Raw genomic sequence first — 24,241 nt, forward strand, 5'->3', positions numbered from 1 at the left:
AATTTCTTTGATTCAAAGAAAGTTGTGCATAGTGGTAGAACAGCTTTTGAAAGAAAGAAAATTTACATCTTGTTAGGAGATATGATACTGTATATTGGCCTAAGATCTATGCAAGGTGTGCTATTTCCATTTAGCATTTGCTTATCCTCAGAAATGAGATGGTTCATTTCAATTCCATTACATGACTATCTTCAAGCACCATTTATATTTATTTTAAGAGAGGTCCCCAAAAAGTCAAACCTGGACAATGATATCCTGAATTGCACCAGCACAATTTAATACAATACGTTTACATTTAAAACATTTACATGTATAGTTGCAAATCTTATTTTAAGCATAACTATATATAATATTTTGACAGACAAAAATATATGATTTAGAACCATTATATGCATCTGTCTGTTCAGTAGCAAACTTATAATAAATTATACATTATAGCAAACATAATAAATTATATATTATACCAGAGTAAATATTTTGAAAGCTAAAAAGGAAAAATTCATAATTCATGTTTAAAATATATTGCTAATTCATTATTTTCAAATAAAAAAGCCAATAGCCATTACATCAAATTTAATTGTTTCAAGCTTACATTCATTTGATATTCACATAAAATTCATGACTTGTAAGTGTAGCAATGAAGTTTAATTTTTGACACTGAGTATTTGAAAGCTTGTTTTTTATATATCAGTCCAGCAACAAGCTTGATGTTTTGAATGTGGGTTGGGGAAAAAAGCATTAAAATTACCCAAGAAACATGTTACAATCAGTGCAAAATATGAAAATGTGTTTTATTCTAATGCTTTAGCCACAGGTATTGCCTCCAAAGGTTAATATAGTTGGTGTCTAATATGTTCTGGGTAATTTATTTTCATTGAGGATGAAGTTTGAAGGTACACTGAATGAGGCTGGAAAAATTCAACACCATCTACATTACCCATGATGACAAAACAGAGCTGGCCTCCTCCATCTTCCTTGGAAATTGAAGGGGAGTTTATGCCTGAATGTTCAGATAAATAAAGATCTTGAGATTGTTTCATTCCTTTTGACATTTTGGCACTTTAAAAATCACTTGCTAATATTTAGTGCATTTATAAATCTGAAAATGCATTAGTTTTTTATATACCTAGTTTGAGAACAGATGGGAAATAATGGATTAAATGAAAGTCCATTATCTTTTAACTTAAATTATTTAACTGGTTTTAATAGTTGGACAGGTTAAACCTTGTATTTCCCTGTATCTTTCTATTTTTACAAAATGAATTAAATGGGAAGAAATTTTAATATTAGTTATTTTTTCACAGAATTTAAATATGGTTGTTAGAACAATTGTTACTCAAGAAAATTGTTAAAAGCAATGTCTGTGGAGAGTATGCCCTCCTGTTGAAGGCTACAGTGTACATGATGTGCTTCCTGATGCTAATAGTGTATACCTGTGCCTCCATGAGCTGAGATGAATGTTTCAGTGATGGAATGGACAGAGTTGCTATTTGGGTACATGGTACATGTGGAATACCAGTTTTCCAGGATCTGTAGTCCCCATTAGTCAATACTTTTACATGTCATATGTTTTTATCTGTTTTTTTCTCTAATCAATTTCCTTTCCCTGGCTCTCTTCTCAATCATGTCTCAGTATCTTGGATTCCTGTACTCAGTTTCCAAAAGTATACCCCTCACAAGTACTCCACAGTACTGAGTAGATCCTCAAAAAATACATGAATAAAAAATTATCTTCATTTAGGTATATATGGTTTTCAATAAAAAATTTTGAACGCATTGTCATATTTATCATCATGTTTCAATAAAGCACTGTAAATATATAGGACATGACAATATGTAAAATGATTTCATTTCACATTTAACAAACTACCTTGGGAATTTAACTTGTTTTTATAATGAAGAAAATATTTGTTTTGAGATAATTCTAATTGAAACCTAAAAAAATAAAATCTATTCTATTCATTGTACAGACTTAATGCCAGACATGGAGTTAACAGCATTTTGCTTATGAATCACAAAAAGGAATGTTTTTTGAAAAAAAAATGCTTCTGTTTCAAAATTCAGACTAGCTTTCTTTATTGAGTAGAATTCCCAGAATATTTTTCAGCTCATAAATTTACTCTGATTTTGTCAATACAGCTCCAGTTATTTCAGTAATGTATGATTGGTGGTCAAAGAATTTATAATTCTATAATGGATAAAAACCATTATATATATAGATATAGTATATGTATTTTAACTCCAGAAAAGGAGTGAAATAATAATGACTGACCTCATGAAAACTATGTACACATCAAGTGTTAAAATTGATGGCTTCTTCCTTTTAGAACTTATTTTTACTTTTCACTTTTGCTCACATTTTAAAATTCAATGTGAAATTTATGTCCAATATCTAAACCTGGTTTATGCAAAAAAGTGCCACAGAGCAGATCCCTTAATACTAGGTCACCTCATTAATGAATATAAAACAGTAAGTGTGATTTGTTTTTCCAATTTTACTATGAGGAGGTGCTTTGGGAACTTCTGTTAATATATGTTGATCTATAGTCTGTCTCTCATCAACCATAATGGTATTGCGTAGCTACTGCTCATTACCCATGGCCCATTTTCACTTCCAATCCTGATTTGAATAGTTACCCAAAATACTATTTCTTTTATCATGCAACAAAACTGTATATACTTCAGTTGAAGATAAAAATGTATCTTTTATCTCTTCATATCACTTTTTGTTTAATGTCCTTCTTGATTTATTGCTGTAAATTCGCCTAATAATTTTGCTATGCTCCAAGTATTATTATCTACACACATGCTAGTTATGGATGTACTCAAAGGATCCCAGTGTTCTTTTGCCAAAATTATCTCTCTTTTCTATCATCTTGCACATAAAAAAAAGTGCCACTATGAAATAATTTTTGTGTGTTTGCTTTGCCTGTGCTCAGAAAAATACATGCCATTACTCAAAGAATGACAGATTACAGGGCTGAGTGTGTAGTTTAGCAGCAGAGAACTTGCCTAGATGCTCAAGACGTTGGGTTGGATCCCCTGCGCTAGAGGCCGGGAGTGGAGATTGCATATTCAGCAAATGTTTCAGTGCAGACCACGAAAGAAGGGGTTAATCATCATATCAAGAAAAATCAACTGATTAACTCATTACATCATTCATCAGAGTAGCTGTGAGTTATTCTCAGAGCCTCAGTCTGACAATCTGACTCACCAGTGCATTAACACTGGTCATTAAAAAGTGCATTAACAAAGTTTGGATCAAAATCATCCAATTTCCTTTCTTAGGCTCTTTCATCTGCACACTATTTTTCCATAAAAATGATACACAATTGGGCCATCTTTTCTTTGGGGCATTTTCATTTTTATATTCCTAACAAAACTATCTAGTGTCAAAATAGAAACTACTAAGGATGAGAAATAAAATGAAATTAAAAAATAAAATAAAATTCATAGCTGCTTCCTTCTAGCTTAGTCTGTATTTGTGCAATTGCACATTACTTTTCCTGAATCCCTCCTTTAGTACATATTCATATTTTTTGCAAGGAATTTGTTCTCTTGAACGTTGTTTATAATTTTAATATGTATTATATGTGCCATGAACCATCTTTCCAGGACTATCCTACTATAGTGCTCTGTTTGCAAAAGCAGTATTTTATTTAGATGGTGTCATTGTAAATTATCTTCAGTCCCAGAGCCTTCTGGACTGGAATCGATGTCAAGAAGGGCCTCTTTATTGGTGAAAGTTGAGCTGAGAGTTATGCTCTGTCGAGGCTTCACAGGTGCAAGTTCATTTAATTTAATATTTTCATTTTTGACCAGAATTGTCTTATCCATGTTTTCTTCACTGTGCCTTGCAACAACAGCATCAAATACATCTAATTTGGGTGGCAAGGTTCCACTTTCAAATAGGTATTTGGTTAGATAAGAGATACCGATGTTAGCTAGGAATGAGGTAACCATCGCAAGTGTTTTAAATGGGAATCTCTGGTTATAGATACCGTTCTTATCAGAGTAATAACCAGGGTAGAAGATCAAGGGCTGCAGGTACAAGTATGGCTCCCCTCCAGTGATTCTCAGGAAAAGCCCAGAAATGTAACCTGCCACGGCCCCGTACGTGTTGGTCCCCTTGACGAAGAGCACACAGAGCAGCTGTGGGAAGATGATGATGTAGACAAGGTCAGAGCTCAGGTACCAGAGCCCATACACGGTCTTCGTCAGCAAGGCCATGGCTGTTGCAGATGCTCCAAACACAAACACAGTGATTCGCATGACCCAAACAATTTCTTTGTCTGATGCCTGTAAGAAATTGACGATGATCAGCATTGCACCAATATGTGGACTCATGTTGGTGAAGATCAGGATGCATCTTTATTTACCCTTTACAACTTGTCTAAAGAATCTCCCAGGGCAAATGATTTTCTCTGTGGGCAAACCCAACCTAACCTACAACACCTGAAGCTCACAATCTTGATGAACTCCCAGGTCGTTGGTGGAGTGGGGCTTCTGGGTACCATATGCATGAAACTAGATCACCACATCCTTTGCCTGAAGGCACAGGGGAAGAAGATGAGCTAATGTGATATCATCCAGGGACAATGGGGCAAGGGAGAATTTTGCTTATATATTTTCATGAATAGTCTTCATGTGGCACTGAGAGAGCTGTGACTATCCTTACTTCCTCTCTTTGTCGGAGTACTACCCTATATAAGACTAACCACCTTCTGGTGCCACACAAAAGGACTTTTCCATGACATTTTCTTGTTAAAACCACTGGGACTACTTTGTAATGATGACCTAAAAACACAAAGAGACCAAGCTCAGTAGGGAAGAAAGGCTCTCCCGAGGTGTTCTTGATCCCTCAGGGACTACAAAAGCCTTCTGTTCTACAACCACTTGATTCAGTAAAGAAAATTAAATCGAGGGGATATTTTATGACAAAGGTAGACTTGGGAGTCTAAATGAAGAGCAGTTCAGAGTTTACACAAATATGCATAAAATAACTTAGAGTGTCCTGCTTTTACCAGTGTTTTTCCGTCTCCTACTGTGCTTAATCAGACTAAATGGTTTGCTAAGATATTTTAAGATGCAGTAATCTTTTGTCAGAAGACAAGAAATTTAATTATGGCAACATGATGAAATATCTTGGAAAATAGTTATATTGATTCGTTCCTTTAAGTATAACATGAATGATAGGGCTGGGGTTGTGGCTCAGCGGTAGAGAACTCGTCTAGCACATGAGAAGCCCTGGGTTCAATCCTCAGCACCACATAAAAATAAATAAACAAAATAAAGGTGTTTTGTACACCTAAAAAATAAATATTAAAAAAAAAACATGAATGATAAAATGTATTGTTAATATGCATTTTCAGCACATGTAAGCTCAGTGTCATTTAAACTAGTATACCTAATCAAAGTTTACAGAATATAGAATTACAGAAAATGGAATTAATATAGGATATGAACACATACATACAGATTAAACATTCCTTATCTAAAATGCCTAGTATTAGTAATGGATTTCATATATTTTTGGATTTTGGAATATCCACTTATATAATGAAAGATCTTTGGGATGGGGTCCAAGTTTAAAAAAGAAATTAATTTAGGTTTCATATACACCTTATGCACATAGACTGACATGCAGAATTTTTAATAATTTTGTGTATAAAATTTTCATAGTGTGAAATTTCTTGCTTGTAACAACATATCAGTTATCAAAAAGTTTTAGATTCTGGAGCATTTCAAATTTAACATTTTGGATTAGGAATGCTGAATCTGAACTTGATAGGGTAAGATAACTTGAAGTACAGGTCTGTCTTCGAATGTGTAGCTTTTTTACTGCTTAGTTACAGCACAGGTTGAATATAAGGAATCTATAAGCATACATATTCTACAAACATTAAGTACAATGACAGCAGAAATAGCAACGATAATAATAAATTACAAATTAAAAGAAAAAAGTGTCCTTACATTTTGTCTGAAGGAAAGCTGGTAGATGTTCCGAGCAAACATTGAACTTGCTGACAAGATGGAAGAATCAGCTGAAGACATAACAGCAGCAGACACAGCACCAAGGCCAAAGAAAGAAATGTACACAGGGCAGAGATACTGCAAAACAATTGGTAAAATCATGTCTGCTTCTTCATTCGTCTTGGGATCTGGAAGCCCATATGCAGTCTGGTTCCAGTCTGTTGAGCAGAAACCACAAGCGTAACAACCAGAGGCATATCTTCTCTACCCATCTGGGTCATGCTGTTTACTAGGTAGTTTTGAAACCAACTGAGCATCACATACGTTAGCCTGCTTAAGTGGAAAGTCCATGTGATGGCCATGTGGAAATGTCTTACATGTTCTGACCTCTAAAGGGTATTGATTACCGTCAGTCTCATTCATAACATCTGTTTAGAATATGATGATGACATACATACTCCTTTTCTGCAATGTGGCATTATATTACATAGAATCATAGAAAACAAATGCTCTTAGACTGAACCACAGAATTTTCTCTGGACCACTTCCTTAGGCCTAGTTATCTGTGTGCAAGAGACCACAGCATGGCTGTTGTTACCTCTCATTTTTCCTGAATATAAGCTTAATTTAGGAGCCATCTTGGCACAATTTTTCTAATTTCATTTAATCTTGTGTAGAATTTTACTTACAAGAAGCAGGAGACTTGCTAGATTAAGAACTGACCATCTTTACTGAATAAAAATTATACTCATAAAACTGAGATTTTTTCAGGAGGATTTTGAACTAAGGTCTTTGAATTAAGTTAAGAGGACTGAAGCATATGTTTATCTTAGAATATGTAGCTTCTTTATTGCTTACTGTGTTGAAGAACGCAAGGAACCTGTAAACACATATTAATATAATTCCTTTTTTATTTGCTGAACTTCCTTAATGTCAGAATGATAGGGTGGTTTCCTTTGGATCCTGCTACTTTTCCTTTCCCCATTTTCCATTATGATCAACATTAAAGCCATGCTGAAGCGATGCCAACTCTAAAGCCTGAACAGAGATGAAATGATCCCAGAAATAACTGCTAAGTTACACTGAATCCAGAAAAAAAAAAATGCCTTTATGCTGTTTTAATCAGTCTGTTTTCCTACCACCCTCCAAATAATCTCCAGATCTGTCTTCTGCTTGTGAAATAAATCCTGTTTTTTTTTTAATTTTCCACCCCCCAAAAGGCAGACACTGCACATCTTTTTTATCTTTTTGAATGTTCATTTATGTCATGAACCAACAACTGGAATGAAAAGAGTATTCTCTGAACCATGACTGCTCTTTCAAAAACTGAATAATCCAACAAATAGCTCTTGAATTAGAAATCAGAGTCACCATGGGGGCAACACCCTGGGTCATCTTTAAAAAATACAATGAGATAAAAGAAAAATTGTTTTTTAACTGTTTTATTTATCTCTACTTAGGTTACTCTTTTGAATTGGGTTAATGTGATGTGTTTTAAATGCTCTTAAGAGTTGTATTGCGATCACATTTAGAATAGTCATACTCTAAAGTATGGAAAACACTGAACATGCCAAAAATTTCCATTGCTATCATTATGTTAGTTAAGGTCTGAAGTTTATGCCCTCCTAGTTTATTTCATTTCTAATCCCAAAGAGTTGAAATTAGGTATTACAGGACCTTGACGGAAGAGTGGGTCATGAAGGCAGAGCCTTCCTGCATGTGATCAATATGCTTATGAAAGAGGCCCAAAGGAGCTTGTTTTTCTCTTCCACCGTATAAGGAACATAAGGATGCGGAGCGATTAAGTTCAAATTAAAGGTGAGAGTTTAAAAGTGTTTCACATAAGGGATAACAGGGGAAAAAAAAACATTTCTTATTGTGTTCTATCTCTCTCTCTCCCTTTCTCTTTTACCATTTAGTTTCTTAGCTTACCTTAATCCATACACATACTCACTTATTTCTCCAAGGGAAAAAAAATAACCTTGAACAAACTATTGAAATCATAGGTAGACTCTGAAGTTCAGAGTGGTCTGTGGGTAGTCATGACGAAGACAGGTAAATTTTTCTTAAGCTGGTGCCTCTCAACTTTGGCTTAGCTTTGACTCACCAGGGGGGCTATTACACACACACATACACACTCACTCACACACACACACACACACATACTAGTGTTTGGCTCTATCTTTGATTATTAAACACCCTGTGGAGTAGGCCAGGGGCAGATGTTTTGTAGAAAGTCCCTCTCCACTCCTCAGGTGAGGTCACTGTGCACCATGGTTGAGAACCACTGGGGACGGAAGTGGATACAATAGATAATATAGCAAAATTGGGGAGGAGGTGTACTTATGAATGTTTGTCAATGGAGTAAGCAATCAAAAAACGTGGAGATGGCTGAACTATAACACAATTTGCCGAATGCTATACAAGGCATATAAGGAACTATGAATGAAGATACATTTACTATGTGGGGGTAAGAGGGAAGTAAAACAGGGAAGGCCACCAGTGGTGGAACTGGCAAATTAAGTGACAACGATGGTGAAGCTCCAAGAGATTTACCTGTTGATGCTCCAATGGCCCCGATGAGTATGGCTGGCAGAGCCATCACCAGGCACCCAAAAGCTGCCAAGAAGGACAGCACTTGAGCGTAGGTGGCTGAGGATGAAGAGAGGACTCTCTGGAAGTATGCCTGCCATGGGATTCCACCCAGAATCTGCATGAGAACCCCAAAGATTCAGAGTGAATTGAAGGAATTTCACATTTATTAATATTTTTAAACAAGAGGTTTATAATAATTGGATTTAGAATAGTCAGAAGTAGGGCCAGGAATCTCAGTTGCTGTGATTATGTTTGTTGTAATATGAAGTTTGTATGGTGCATGTGTCTATTGAAATTCTAATCTCCAAGGTGATGAAATCAGGTACTAGACAGGGATTTGATTATTAGGTAAAGCCCTGGGAATTGATTAGGTCATAGGTAAAGCCCTCATGAATTCCTTCTACTCTGTGAGAACACAACAACAAGTTTTCTGAAAGTATGGTCTTCATCAGGCACTAAATTGGCCAGCACGTTGATCTTGCAATTGCCAGCCTCCAGAACTGTGAGAAATACATTTCTGTTGTTTCTAAATCACTCACTTTATGATCATTGATTATAGTAGCCCAAGAGGACTAAGACAACATTATTGCGTATTTTTGATTGTGGAAAATTTCTTTAATTTGTTTTCCTTAGTAATTAGACAAGACAATCCTTGTTTTCCCTAAATTTACTGATTTAAGTTGCCTTAAAACTATCCAGAAGACCTCAGTTGGTTCTCATCCCAAATTTGAACCATAAAAAATTTTATCAAAAAATGATTGAGATTCTGAAAGTATGAAATGAAATCTGAATCAACACAACCCAATAAATATTTATAGACTCTAACCCTGCACCAGACATGTAGTGGTTGTATGACACAAACTTGAAAAGGGCATGGTTCCTGCTCCGTAATTTCCATTCTACTAGAAGAGTTAATGCATTACATTGTTTTGCAAAGTGCCCAAGAACATAGAGAATATAGCGGAATGTCAGGGAGAAAGTCAGAATTTTGTTTATACTCGTTTTTACCTTACAGCTAAATGTGATATTGGGCTTTAATTAAATGACATAACACATCCTTGCTTACAGTATATATGAGCAATCTATGAATGCACTTTGGAGATGAGCTCAGAAATGGCCATGATGGAGCTTTAGTGGTAAAATCAGTATGTGGTACTTATACAGAAAAGGCCATGAGCCAGCAAGTAGATATTTAAGGATAAATACGAAAATCTTGAAATGCCTTTGATTGACAATTAGACGACCTTCCTCAGGTCAGAGTATTACTTACCAACAACAGAAAACTATCAAGCCACGTGTAGATTTCATAGGACTCAATGGTCCCCAGCCAGGGCGCCTGGTATTTGGCGTGTACAGCAGTAAACCCAATGTCAGAGACCGCAGGATGTGACAGGGCAAAGGGGACACTGATCCACTGGAACAAAGAGCAACATTGGAGTTTTAGTCTATGATTTTAAACTTGATTAATATATTGCAAAATTGATACACCTAGTTTATTTTTCTTGTGCATGGCATGGCTCAGTACTTCCCCTATTCAAAGAAGAACATGAAACTATGTTCTCTGTGGGACATCATGGAATACAGATTTAGTCAACCTAAAATAACACATTATCTACTTCTGCTTGATTATGCCATATCATATAAACTATAGAAGCAGTCACCTGAAAACTTTGAGAAGAAAATACTACATTTAAGACATAACAGACACACACACACACATACACACACAGACACACTTTTATGTTTTGTGTGAATTAGGGAAAGATATCCACCCATTAAAGTGACATGGAAAGGTTTAAACGAGAAATTTGTTGGTAAAACAAGTGTTGAAGAATGGGCCCAATACTAATAGGTAAAAGAAAAAGAAATCAAAAGGGGAGACCATCTGGAGGAAGCAAAGCAAAGAGTGGAAGAAAACATATACTTCTGGACTTACCCTGGGGTCACACAACAACAAACATATCATAAGTTGAAAAAATTGCAAAGCTGCATTGAATCCACCCAACCTACCAAGCACCATAGCTTAGCCACATTGTGCACTGTGGAGTGTCAGTTGTTTCCCCATATGATTATGTGACTGACCAGGAGCAACGGCTATTGCCACTAGAGAAAAGACTGCGCTCGCTGTGTCTAGGTAGCTCAGGAAAAGATCCAAAATCAAAATTAAAATTGTGAAATTGTGGTTTTTAATGAACATGCTTCATTTTTGCACCATAATAAAGTAAAACAAAAACAAAACAAAAAAACAAGTTTCCAAGTTGAGCCATTGAAAGCAGAAGACTAACAGTATAAGTTTTATGTTTTGTGTATATGTGCATATGCCCACATCTGTTGGGTGACAAAGTTTGCTGGCATGGAAGTAGCTTAGGGGAATGGGAGCAATAAAGATAGACGTGGAGAGAACCTTGAATTGCAAGCCAAAATATTTATATTTTGCTTTGTATGCAAGTGGAAGCTCAAGGAATTTGCATGCATTTTATGTGGAACCAAGAATTTAAGCCAGGGGCCCAGCATGGTGTCTGCATGGCTGTAATACCAGAGGCTCAGGAGGCTGAGGCAAGAAGATTGCGAGTTCAAAGCCAGACTCAGCAACTTAGCAAGACACTAAGCATCTTAGTGAGATTGTCTCTAGATAAAATACCTTTGAAATAGGGCTGGGTATGTAGCTCAGTGGTTGAGTACTCACCCCTAGGTTCACCCTGGCACCCACCCCCCCAAAAAAGTTAATCTAAGGGTGCTCTACCTCTGAACTACATCTCCAACCCTGTTTTTTTTTTATTTTTTTTTTTAATTTTGAGACAGAGAGTCACACTAAATTGCTGAAGATGGCCTCAAATTTGCAAAGGTCCCACCTCACCCCTGGTCACTGGGATTGTAGACATGTGCCATGTGCCTGGCTAGAAGAATTTCTTTGGAGTTTTTTTTTTTTTTTAAAGTCAGTGAAATTTCCTCTAAATTTTAACACCATAAATATTAAAAATAAATTTAGAAGAATATAGTAGTATGGAAGGGCCATAGATGGTTTCAGTGGGCCCTGGATAAAGCAGTGACATTAGGAATGGAAAGATACTGGCACTGAACATGAAAATGAAGAGAGTCAACCGAGAAAGGTCAGAAGGAGGTCAACAGGGAGGTCAGAGGAATCTGAAAATGAAATCTGAAATTTATAACTTTGGAGCTGCCAGGGTGATGATAAAGTCCAAAGAATTAGAGAAACTGGAAAGAAAAGATGGTTTGAATTATAAGTTGATTAATTAATTACATATGCATGAACAGCAATTAAAGCTTATTTAGTCTTATTCAGCTAATTCAATAGTGATTTCTTAACAATTCTTATCTTCATTTCTTATCAATTTAGTTACATTTTGTAGTCAAAAAACATTCTAACATATATCCCTATATATATTTGACCTACCATCTTTACACCTGCTTACTTGATTTATGTACCTGTGTATTTTAAGTTCTGGCATCATGCAATGCAATGAGAAATCACATACATCACTGATGAATAGACTTATCCCCTGGGGCTGTGTCTCTTGGAATAACAAGTGCATCAGTTATGAGAGATGCCATTGCCAAACGAACCTCGCTTCCTACACAGTGAAACAAGATTTACTTCTGTTTTCTCTGTTTCATAAAGTTTATGATGATGTTAAGTACAAATCAGAATTTCTGCACTGTCAACTTGATTTTGGCAATTTAAAAATAAAAAAAAAGTTGAAGTTATTGAATAAATTAAATACTCTCAAATTCAATTAAAATATGACTGAATTACATTCCACGAAATGCAAATAAAATGTCTAGGAGAAAAAGAGGAAATATAATCTTTGCTAAGGTATATAAATTTAGGGTTAAACTGTAAATCTAATTTTAGTTAATTCTTTTAAATTTTCCTCTAGAATATTATTACAAATGCTAGAAAATTGAAAAAAATAGGAATGGGATTCATTCTTCATCTCTAAGTGTCTAGAATAAAAAGTAAAATAGAGCGAAAAGCTTTTTATTATAAGAAAAATAAAGAAAGCTGAGGAGAATGAAGAGTGCTTTGACTCTCTTTCAGAAAATGATTCGTCTTCAGCATTGGCTGACTCTGTCTATGGCCTTTGACCAGGGCTCTGTCCCTGCAGGGTCTGTAGCTGACATAATGTATGTGTTTGATGAGATCATGTATGTGAACCCACAGTGACACCTAGAAGAGTGGCCACACCATTTCCTTTATTTTTCTTTTGATATGTCTTATGTGATGGATATTATTATATGCATAATTATAATCTCCCTGTTTTAAGATGTGAGTTTGCAAAGAATCAACATTGACTAGAATGCATCTAAGATGTGCAGAGATGCTTTTAATATAAGACACATAGTATTTGTATTTCATAATTATACAGTACTCTTTCTTAATGCACCAAACCTATATTACCTAATTTAATCCATGACTTAAGAACAATAGATAATACAGATAATTCCTTATATAATTAAGCCCTTTCTTTGACCCCAGATATTAACCATTATAATTTGAAATCTATAGTTTTTCCAATGGGATATTTTTCTAACAAAATAAGTTTTCAATAGAATTTCCATGTCCTATGAAGAGTCTAATTGATAAACAGTCTCATAGATAAATGAACACAAGGACAGGAAAGAAACTTGTGTGGGTTACTATCAAAGTTTTAGTTTTCTTAACTGTGGAGAAAGTGTGATATCATCAGTTCTCAAAGGGTGTCACACATAAGTTTCCATCAAATCTAGCCATGAAGAAAACAAAGACCTAGATCTTTCTGAGAATTCGTCATAGCACACATTTTTCTGTCCACCTCTAAGGAAATAACTACAGTTTCCATCTAATCAATTCATAGAAAAATACAAAATTTCAAAAAGTGTACAACTTACTATGTATTACTCATTATGGAAAATATTAATTCCTTTGCTGAGTTGGTATAAAACACCACATTATCTTTTGTTAAGAAAGAGAAAGAGGAGGAGGGGGAAGACCAGGAGGCAAATCTGAGCAAGGCTCCACTTACCAGTCCTACAAAAATGCAAAAGAGTTGAACAACGTCTGTGTAGGCCACAGAGTAGAGACCACCCACCAGGGTGTACAGAGTGGCAATGAGGGCCGACACAATGACCGAAGCATGCACATCAACGTCAATGATCACGCTGATGGTAGCTCCTGTGGGGACAAAAGAAGAAGTGAGAGCACTGCCATGGTCTGGGGTGAGTTCTGGCAAGGCCACCCTGTGGGTTCTGTTACAGCAGCTATACTTCCCTGTGTCGTACACAGTGTACTGCATGACCTTGGCTAAAGTGAACTTTTACACTGAGACCTTTGTATGTTATCAAACGGACTATTATCTCTTTTTATATATATTCAAATACATGAGAGACACCCAAAACCTACTATCACTGAACACCCTGAACAACCGAGACATTCGATTCCATTCCATGAATTCACAATTTCACCCTCTGAAATTCTGACTTAATTATATGCAATATATTTACTCATATCCATAAGGAAAACAAGCCTTTCTGAGCAATTGGATCAGTCATTTCCAGTTTTACAATGATTATTCATTGGCTCTTTTGCATTTAGTTTGCCCTCCGCTTTCCTGTTATAGCTGGTGAACCCTCCGAGGTGCCAACAATTAAGACAAATTTGTAGAAGAAAATTTTATAATTGTTAAAACTTATCTTTCAACTTTTTCTCCCTCAAAGTCATAAAGGATCATTTTATTTTATTTTGCTGGTGGGACATACAAGTTCTACTCCTAAGATATCAATATAATGAAGAACACTAATGATGAATATCATATTTTTAGGCCATTTCCATCATCAAATTTTATATTCTTAGAATTCAAATTTATGTTTCTTTTACTTTACAAGCTGTTTATCATGTTTGTTGATGCCTATGTTTCCAGTAACAATTTAATGGTGTGGAAGGTTTGGCCCATTTCTTGGACTAATGGCTTCTTAACTCACTTGCTGCTTCATAACTCATTAATTGCTTTTCCATTTTTTTCAAAACTATCTTGTTTATATTTCATCTTATTATAAATGGCAATTCTAGGTATGCTAGCAGACATGAAAGAAATCTGATTTTTTTACACCATCAATTGTAGCCAGATGCCTCACAATCTCCTTCTTTTCCTCCTCCTCCTTAATTGGCATAACAATATTTACAATATACATGGATGAAAATCCATCATCCTAAAGAATAATTCAAAGTATTTTGACCCAAGATATCAATACAAAATATTTTTTGTGTGTATTTTGGCCATGATAATAATATAACATTATCCTCCTGGATAAAAAAATCAATTAAAAGAAACATCTACTAAGGAGTTGCAGAATAAAAGACAGAGGAGAGCAGTTAATTATTTACAAGTGACTTTGGGTAATTATCTGAGTTATAAGTGTATAGATATTGAAGAGGTTATTTCCCCCTGAAATCCTATTCTTGATAGTTGCCACTCTTTGCCATTCCTTTTTGGGTGTGGTTCTCCACTTTAATAACATGTATGTTATCACCCCATAATATGAGAGGTTCAATTATAGAAAAAAAATCACTGGACTGAGATTTGCAGTCCTATAGATGTCATCATTTGGTTGTAAGTTAGTGATCTGAGAGAAGTTACCTTCCTGTTTATTACTGTGAAGATTGGGTTAAGATTTTTATCTGAAAAATTATATCAATGGTAGTGAATAAAACAAAGTTATTCTAATAGATCTACTGAGAAATATAGTCTACTTATGTAGATATGAAAATAAATATACTGTGAATAAAGTTATAAAAAAAATCTCTGAATTTGAGCCATCTACAGTAGAAGTATACATTTAAAAGGTATAAGGTGTTGCCCATTTATACCAAACATAGTTGGTATAACTTTGCTCTCAGGTCAAGATAGCAAGCATGCCTGTCCTATCAGCATTAGGTCAGTAGCTGCGTAGTAATCAAAACTGGCACGAGATTTCTGCAGGATTCATGAAGCCAATTCAATAAACTGCAGGATTTATCAATGTGGGATGATATATCAGGATGAAGATGTCTTAGGAAGCCACAAGAAGGCTTCCTGAGAACCTTTATGATGACAGGGTGTTTCAGGTTAAGAGGGCAGTGAACTTGGCCATGAGACCTTGAATCTTGCCTCAAGAGCAAGGGACAAAATACAAGAAGGATAAATTCTACCTTGAACCAAATCCAAAAGAGGTTATTCAGGGGGAAGAAGAAAAAGAGAGACAGGGAAGAATAGGAAAATGTAGAATCACACAGTTGACATCTGTGAATGTAGTTGTCTTCAAAGTATTTTCATGAAATTGGTTGTATTTGAAATATACAATTTAAAAATTATTTGGTCTGCAGAAGCCTATCTTTACATAAGTGTTCATAGTAATCATTAAAAAAAGATTCTCCTATATTTCCGCAGTAAACCATGCATATGCACAGTGAGGTGATAATAAATCTTACACTTGTCTATTCTTAAGTATCCCAAGTTTTTTCTTATAAACACTAGCTCTGACTTACTCAAGCTATTATTTTTTGAAGAAAATATGGGTGATAATTTAAAAGTACATATTCTGCCACAACACAGATTTCAAGCAAAAGCAATAATATATATTATTTCATATATGCATGTGTTAACATGAAAAAGAAGAATGCTTTACTGAATATACTGAAATACATACACAGACACATATATCCAACAGAAACTAATTGTAATTAAGTTCTGAGTTTTGCCACTATGCTTTCTATTTCTAAAATACTTTGGAAATATTAGCTCATTAATTCTTTTCCTCTTTCAGGACTGTTATATAAATTGATCTTTATTCAGTTAGAGTGAACATGTTGTATTCTGTTAGATATTTAGCCCACTCCTTTTTTAATACCCAGCAGGTAGTTTGTTCTTAAAACCAAAATTTTCTAGTATTGAAACCAATGACAAATAAACTCCCATTGCTTCTCAGCTAATGAGAGCAAGGTGGGAAGAGAGGTGTATTTTTACACATAATTTAATTAGGGTATAAGCTTAGCAATGATTGGGGAGTGTTATTATCTTGCACCAGGGCAGTATGACATTTTCCCATGAGTTATTACTGTATATTATAACCATCAAATTCTCTTCTTTCCACATCAAGTAACTTTGTTTCTACAGAGACCAAGAAAATAATGTTAATGGGAGTTTGGGAGAAAGGGAGAAAAAGAAGGCCATATGAAATCATAATAATAAAAACTAGAAGATGGATTTATATTCTAGAACATACAAAATAGGAGGAAATTTATCTTTCTTTTGTTCTAACCCCTTAAAGTTTGGTGGTATTTCCATTTGTAAGAAAAGATGGGAAATTACATTTAGATGAATGTATGCCCAGAAGGCAAACACTGACATAGTCCATTGAAGAAAGCTGAGGACCTTCCAACTCTGCTGATCGTCAAGAAGGACCTCAGCACTCAGTGGGATGGTATACATTCGCTCTTGGTCACATGAGCCTGAAGATCTCCCTTGGTTCCTCTGAAATTTCTTGTTTTCTAGATCTCGCAAGGAAACTGAAAATCCAAAGGCCAAGTACAAGTTCTTAGCATTAGTTGATCTTGGGTTGTAAGTTAGACTCTACTGAGTCTAAACTCAGTATCTACCTCCCTAAATGTGTACACAACCCAATATTTTAAGACATAATGGAATTACACTGGGGAGGGGGGAAAAAGCAATATTCATCTTCTTTTGTCAAAAAAGTAGAGCTCAAAACTATTTATTAATTTATTATAGTTATTCAAGGGACACCATTCTTGCTCTAAAGAAATTTATAATCCATTGTGTACAGTAAAAAGTTGGGCATGAAGTGAACAGGCAAATTATCATACAAAGGGAGATGATAAGCCCAATGAGGAAAAATTGCAGGTGCCTACGAAAGCCTGCAGGGAAGGCTCCTAGCAAATCTGGAGTACTGCTCCCTGTAAGTGCCAGGGAGCTTGGTAATTAGGGAGGCAAATGGTGAGAGAGAGGGAAAAAAAAGAGGAGAAAGGAATCCAAAGCAGGGACACCTGTGCTTGCACAGTGTCAGTAAGAAGCAAGAGAAAACCACAATTCAGACAGAAGATAAAGGGCAAGTGGGGTGCAGGGGATAATCAGAGGAGAGAAGACCCAGGTCATAGTTAAGGGCCCTGTTCAAAAGTTTGGTTTTAAGCAAGAAAGGGGACATGATGAGATTAGAATATGAGGTTAGAATTTAGAAGGATGAGTCTGGCTGCCATGTGGCGCCCACAGTAGGGCAGACCTGCAAACATGGAGTTGGCTGCATTAATACAGGTAAGGGAGGCTGGGAGTGGCCTGGCTTATGGCAGGGAAGAGGCAGAGGTGGATGGAGGTAGGGGTGGGGGCGGGGTGGTTGATGGAGGAACCAGGTAGGAGTGCAAGCAATTAAGGATGGGTCTTAGAGCTGAGATGTATAGCCTGCAGGATGAAGGTAGGTCTGCAGCAGGTGAGGTTCGTGTACCTTAATGTGGGCACTACATCTCCTAGCTGCTTCAGCAGCCTCAGTCTCTCAATCATAACGGGCCCAGTTAGTTCCCCTGTAGGTTTTTGAAGGTGAAGAGGAAGTCAGGGGTGGGGAAACTTTTCATTATTCATCAAGAAGACATTTAACCTGGCAGGGAAGTCCAAGCTACATTCTACCACACTTAAATTTTTCCACTAATAAACCATAGCATTGTGCTTTTTACAAATATCATTTTATTGAAATATCTCAAGTTAGGTGATTGTGCTTACATTACTTGTCATCATGAGAAGGTGGGGAATATTTCTTTGGGAGTATTATTTACAGTTGAGACTCACACTGGTTTTATATTTGTTTTTGATTAAGTATATTTTATGCAAAAAGTCAATATCTCTAGAAATATTAATGCTTTAAAAATGATGTGGTACTATTCTTTGAGGAATTTAAATAGACCATGCCTATGCTTTATATCAATTAACAAGGCAGTTATCAGAAGAAAAAAACCAGGAAAGATTAAAAAGTTCTCAGTTCACATAAATGAGACTTCTAGAAAAAAAATGAAAATGGAATTCACTGATTCAAATTCATTCACCAAAAGTATCAAAAATATTCTCCCTAAACCTGGCTCATGGACAGTAGTTTTTTGTTTGTTTGTTTTTTTCTTTTGTACCACTTAACCACTGAGACCTATTCCCAATGCCCCCTGCCCTTTTTTAAAATTTTTTTATTTTGCAACAGAATCTTACTAACTTACATAGGGCCTTGATAAATTGCTGAAGCTGGCTTTTAACTTGCATTCCTCCTGCCTCATCCTCCCAAGCCACTGGGAGTATAGGCAGGCACCACTGCACCCAGTAAATATTCTTTTAGATAAATTGCATTTTTGTTTCTGGTGGTGCTAGGACTTGAACTCAGGGCTTCACACATGCTGTGCAAGCACTCTACCACTGGGCTACACCCTCAACCCTAAATAGCACTCTTAGTTTTGCTTAATTAATGATGTTTTGTTCAAAATCATATACAACTTACAAAAGCAACCCTGAATCCCTATAAAGTAACTCATGGCTATTGCTCTAATTATGTAATTCAAGTTAAAAACAAATGCACTTGAGATTGGACTTATTCTCTACAACAATACTGCAAGTAAATGTAGAATTTCAGTTAAGTTTTTGTAAATATAAATATGACTTAGGATATGGTTTTAATAATTTCTAAGACACTAAGACTGAAGAAAGTAAAGTTGTTGGTCTGGTGTTCAGGAAACTGGAAATGAAGGTAGAACAATGTTCCATTGGTGCTTACCTAGTGCAGAGAAAATTGCTGCAGCCCAGAACATTTCTCCCATTAGCGCAGGGATGAATAGGAGTCCACCCATGCGCTTTCCATAGATCTGCTGAAATGGGTCTAGCATGGTCACATATCCCTTGGAACGCATGGGTTTTGCAAAGAACAGACCACCTAAAAAAATTACGTGAGTGTTTATGAGAACATTAAAAATTCATAATATAATAGTCTTTGCCAGCTTTTTACTATGCTATAATTTCTTAAGGGAAATGAATTTTTTAAAACACTGTACATATTGAGGAACTAGTCTGAAATATACTCTGAGTACATTACCAAGAAGCATTCAGCAACCTAATATAAACTCCTTAGTGCATTTAACAGATGTATCCAATGGACAACAAAATGTTATAATTGAGGCATATGAAATTTAAATATATGGAGTAGGATAGTGTTCACTGAGATGGCTTGGTGCATTTGTATCACTCAGTACATTTAAACATTTGAAAAAGCACAAGGTCCAACAGAACAATTTGAGGGGGAAAACTAAGAAAGAAAATAAAAGAGGAACCATTTTATATAATATTCTTGGCCTTTTATAAGTTTAATTTACAAAAAAATGTCAGGTACAATAAAGTTGATTCATTTTTAATGATATGTCCATAATATTTTTGAAAGAATAAAATATGATTATGCTAAGAAATTCACTGGTTTAAAAGTTATAAGATCAAAGGTTTTTTTTTTTTTTGTTATTTACATGTTCCATAATCAAGAGATTACCTAAGCATTATTATTCTGTTGCATATCAATTTCTTGTAACACCTACTTAGAACTATCTGGTGACATTTTTCCACAATAGTTATTCACACTGTTTGATTTGCTAACCCACTTGTTATTTAGACTTTTATTCTTTAGGCTTTACTGAATGAGTCAAGGAGATTTAACTTTCCACTTACCTAAAACCAGACTAAGTGAATATCCAATTGGTGCCTGAGCCCAAGCTAGACCATAATCTGGTACATAAACTGCTTCAGCTGTCCCATTGATATACCCTCCTCCAACCCACGTGGCTGAAATAGAATGAAGAGAGAGGTCATGACATATGACATTATCTTACATGTCATATTCTAGGTCTGATTGTCCAACACCAGGCGACTAGTCCCATGGGGTCATTCAATGTGGCTACTCCAAACTGAGGAATTCTGTGACCATATGTTTTCTTCAGATATATGAAATTTCTATAGAATAATAGCTGAAAGAGGGAGGTCAAGGAACCAAAGGTCATTTTTTGTTAAAATGAGTTTGGGCCAATCATGATCTACAAACTACTGCTTTCCTTAAAAAAGATAATCAAGTATTTGATCCTTGTTGAAAAACTGAGGTTAAAGGGACTCTACATTCCTGCAGCTTATATTCTTCAAAAATACAGTCAAAATATTCAAAATGCTATTTATGTAAAATGTATATAAAGTTCTGAGTGTCAAAGGCTGTTAAAAAAGCTTATCAGATATGACACTGAATTTTAGGCTGAATCATCACATAGAGAATAAAATTTGACTTTAAGGAATTTTCTAAACTCTCATAGAGTATAAGTAAAATAATTACGTGTATTTGATACATAAGTATTTGACAGATAAGTGCTTCTGTTGCTTTCATGCCAGAATTTATCTGGCTTTTAATCTAACACAAAGCAAAGAAGAGATTGTGTCTTGGGGTTAAATTGCTTTTTAAAAGATTAATATGAAAAGACTTTCCTGCAGAGTAATTTTAAGTACATTAAATGGAAAGTTTATATACAAAATCTTGATGTGGACAAGATTTGTATTTAGCAAACACTCCCATCTTCAGAGTAGCTTTTACATCTGGTGTTAATAAGTAGCAAACACCATCATTTGCTTTTCTCATTCTAAATCCTGCTGAAATTGTAGAAAGAGTCTCCACTTGATACACATACACACTGAGTATAGAAAAAGGACAGAAGAAAGAATTCTCACAGACACAGAACCTGAGACTTGGTCTTCCTGCTAGGTACCTGGAGCTGCTAACACACCAGCACTATTTTGCTGCATAAAATTAATAAGCGGATGGTCTTACAAACACAAAGCTAATTCATGGTTGTTTTTTTATTGTGTAGCTCTCCTGTCCTTTGTCCAAAACAAAAAAAAAATGGTGTTGAACAATTGTCCCTATTAATAATATAGAAGTGAAGACTCCATTACTTACTATGCTTAAACTAATTCCCTTCATTTTTTATCAATCTTGTCTTTTCTATGCTATAATTTATTGTCCATGCCTGTATATTTTATATTAAATTCATGAGTGAGGACTTGAACATTTTAAAACTGTCTGATTTTTAAAGAATCAACATTTTTTGAAATATATAAGTAAATGAAATATATATAAGTAAATGAATCTGATAAGGTTTAAATAACATGGTTCGGATTTTAAGTGAATGATAATATTAATTAAGGATCTTCTGACACAATGAAAGCGAGAGAGAGAGAGAGAGAGAACTTCACAAACCAAGCTAGACCATGACACTTCATAAGAAATACTGTTATTCTAATATATTCTATATAGTTTCATAAAGTATTACAGTGAAAAAATAAATCTATATGGTAAAGGAACAAATCCTGAAATTTCTTTATGACCATATTAAACAGAATATTAAACTAGAGTAAGAGGACAATATTATTATTATTATTGCAAATAACAATTTGCAATGAGTAAAACACTTTGATATACAGCAGTTCATGTATTACTTTAGTGGGATTTGCAAAATAAGCAGCTTTATAAAGAAATAGAGTGAGCCCAGTTAATGAGCTTATGTGGTATAGTACCAAGGGCCTGGGGCGTGGCCATCAGAAGACCTGGGTTTGGGCCTGGCCCTGGTCCTGGTTAACAATGTAACCTGGATCTTCACTTAACCCCACAGCCCTTTCACAAGGCTATTACAAACAACAAATGAATCCATCTATAGTTGGTGAAGAGTTAAACAAAGAGACTGTAAATGCCTGGAAGGTAAAATCTAGTGTGTATATAGAACATTGCAGATTACAAATGGACAAAGTCAAGACTTTCAGAACGTAGATGCTATTTTTACAGTGCTTTGGTAAACTATTTGGTATACAGGGTGAATCATTTTAAATTGCACTTCAGGATTGAACCTGGACATCATTCAGATATGATTTCCAATGGGTTATTTTTCTAATGAGAACTGAGAGTTCCTGTTAATATAGATTATATTGCTAGTGTTTAAATGTTTACCAAGACTCACATAAGATGTGTTATCAGTGAAAGTGTAATTTTAAGTTGTTGTTTTTCAGAATTATTTTCAATGACTAAGATGACTATAAAAAAGAAAGAAATTGACCCACATACAAAACCACCTCTGGGCAAAGCAAAGACAGACAGAATACCAGCCCCTCCTAATACAAAGAAGGCTTGAAAGGGAGAGAGAGCTACAGATAGTGGCTAGGGGATTCCAGAAAGGACACACCCTGGCTTTTCCCCTTTTTATCAAGTTTCCTGGAAATCCCTTTTTCATTGTTGTGGAGTCATAATATCGTCTTCCTGTAAGGAAATTAATTACTAAATAGGAAAATTAGGTTTCCAAGCAAGGGATCAATCAGTTTGCGATTGTATTGCCTCCAAATGGATTTATTTAGGCTAAAACCCATCACTAGTTAGTATTCACTGACATTTGTCACTTAAGATAACTCAAAGTCACAACTTCATGCATGCATTACTAGACACACTGAAACACTATCATATTAATTTACAAATGCATGACTTGTAAGACTAGGGCATGTTTTCATTCCTCCACTTCTTTGTCTATACTGTTTCCACCCACTAAATAGAACAGAAAGCCGAGACTTTTTTCGTTGGTATTAGATTCATTGATTTATTATAAAATCATTTATGCAAGAACTAATGAGTTGAAACCATTTTGTTTTCAAGCAGATATTCATTATTTTCAAAATATATAACCAGCAAACCTAAAGAATCCCCAAAGGACAAAGAGCAATGTTTGCAATGACACTCTGAGACCACATGCTGTATATTCAGAGAAGCCAAGCAAGGGTGAACTGCACCAAGCAAGCAGCACTGGAACCTACCTGTCATGGTAAATCCACCAACTAACAAGCCAATGTCTCGCCCACCAACTATTATGGCTTCACTGCGTTCTTCTGCGCTGCCACTGTTTTTGGTTCTCCATGCAGCCCATATTCCAACCAGCAAAATGAGAAGGTAGAATATGATGATAGCTATCAGTCCTTCCACGTGGAAAGCCATTTTTAACTAAGGGTCCAGATTCTTCCACAGTTGGCTACTTCATTAAGACTTGTGGAGAAAATACAGTAATGCATTAAGAAATAGCAGCCTAGCACTGTGCCTACACAGGCAGCCAGGATAAGCCAGCTGGCTCCTGGGCGAACCTGTGCCACTTAAAGAAAGAGTACACTGAAGTCACGTGTGAAATTGGCCATGGCCAACAAGTGTCCACTATATTATCCTACCTCTATTTAACAGTTTAAGGATGTCCTGACTTTTCAAGAAACAAAAATAAATAAATAAATAAGGAAATATTGCTTAACAAATAGAACCATAAACACTTTGTTTCATAATTTTTTTTTCAATTTAACATTCACCTTGAATCTTAACTCAGTAATTCTGTCAAGAAATCATTTCCAAAAATTGTGATTGCATTTGCCTTTTAAAGCTAAGTTACTATACTAGAATTATTAGTATCATTAGTGTATCATCAAGCAATATACCAAGAATTTTTTAAAATGTGTTCATTCTTCTACTAGTTCTTTGAAAAGATTTCAGGAAATGCCTCCAAAAGTACTCTGACATGGGGAGGGGCAAGGGACAAACTTTAGGAAAATCTATTTAAAAA

General features: G+C 35.3%; 1 protein-coding gene across 1 annotated transcript; it reads right to left on the reverse strand.

Annotated features, from left to right (window-relative positions):
* Window positions 1–262: 262 nt before the first annotated feature.
* Window positions 263–23,679, reverse strand: Slc5a7 (solute carrier family 5 member 7). The gene is made up of 8 exons (XM_046420280.2): window positions 23,457–23,679; window positions 20,295–20,408; window positions 19,360–19,515; window positions 13,593–13,741; window positions 9,839–9,982; window positions 8,530–8,683; window positions 5,974–6,191; window positions 263–4,299 (listed from the first exon to the last, which is right to left on the reverse strand). Exons 1-8 carry the CDS (start codon window positions 23,632–23,634, stop codon window positions 3,670–3,672), a joined length of 1,743 nt encoding a protein of 580 aa, XP_046276236.1. The 5' UTR covers window positions 23,635–23,679; the 3' UTR covers window positions 263–3,669.
* Window positions 23,680–24,241: the final 562 nt, after the last annotated feature.

Source organism: Marmota monax, unplaced genomic scaffold (genome assembly GCF_021218885.2).
Source record: "Marmota monax isolate L192 unplaced genomic scaffold, Marmota_monax_Labrador192_F-V1.1 WCK01_AAM20220418_F8-fsc00204, whole genome shotgun sequence".
Lineage (NCBI taxonomy): Eukaryota > Metazoa > Chordata > Mammalia > Rodentia > Sciuridae > Marmota > Marmota monax.

Bases quoted from the DNA above. Each gene is read 5' to 3' on its own strand.
- Slc5a7 (XM_046420280.2), bottom strand. From the start codon at position 23,634: ATGGCTTTCCACGTGGAAGGACTGATAGCTATCATCATATTCTACCTT. The intron at 8,684-9,838 runs GTAAGTAATACT...GTTCTCATGCAG, and splicing joins TTGATAGTTTTCTGTTGTTG to ATTCTGGGTGGAATCCCATG. The intron at 6,192-8,529 runs GTAAATCTCTTG...TCTGCTCAACAG, and splicing joins GGCCATTGGAGCATCAACAG to ACTGGAACCAGACTGCATAT.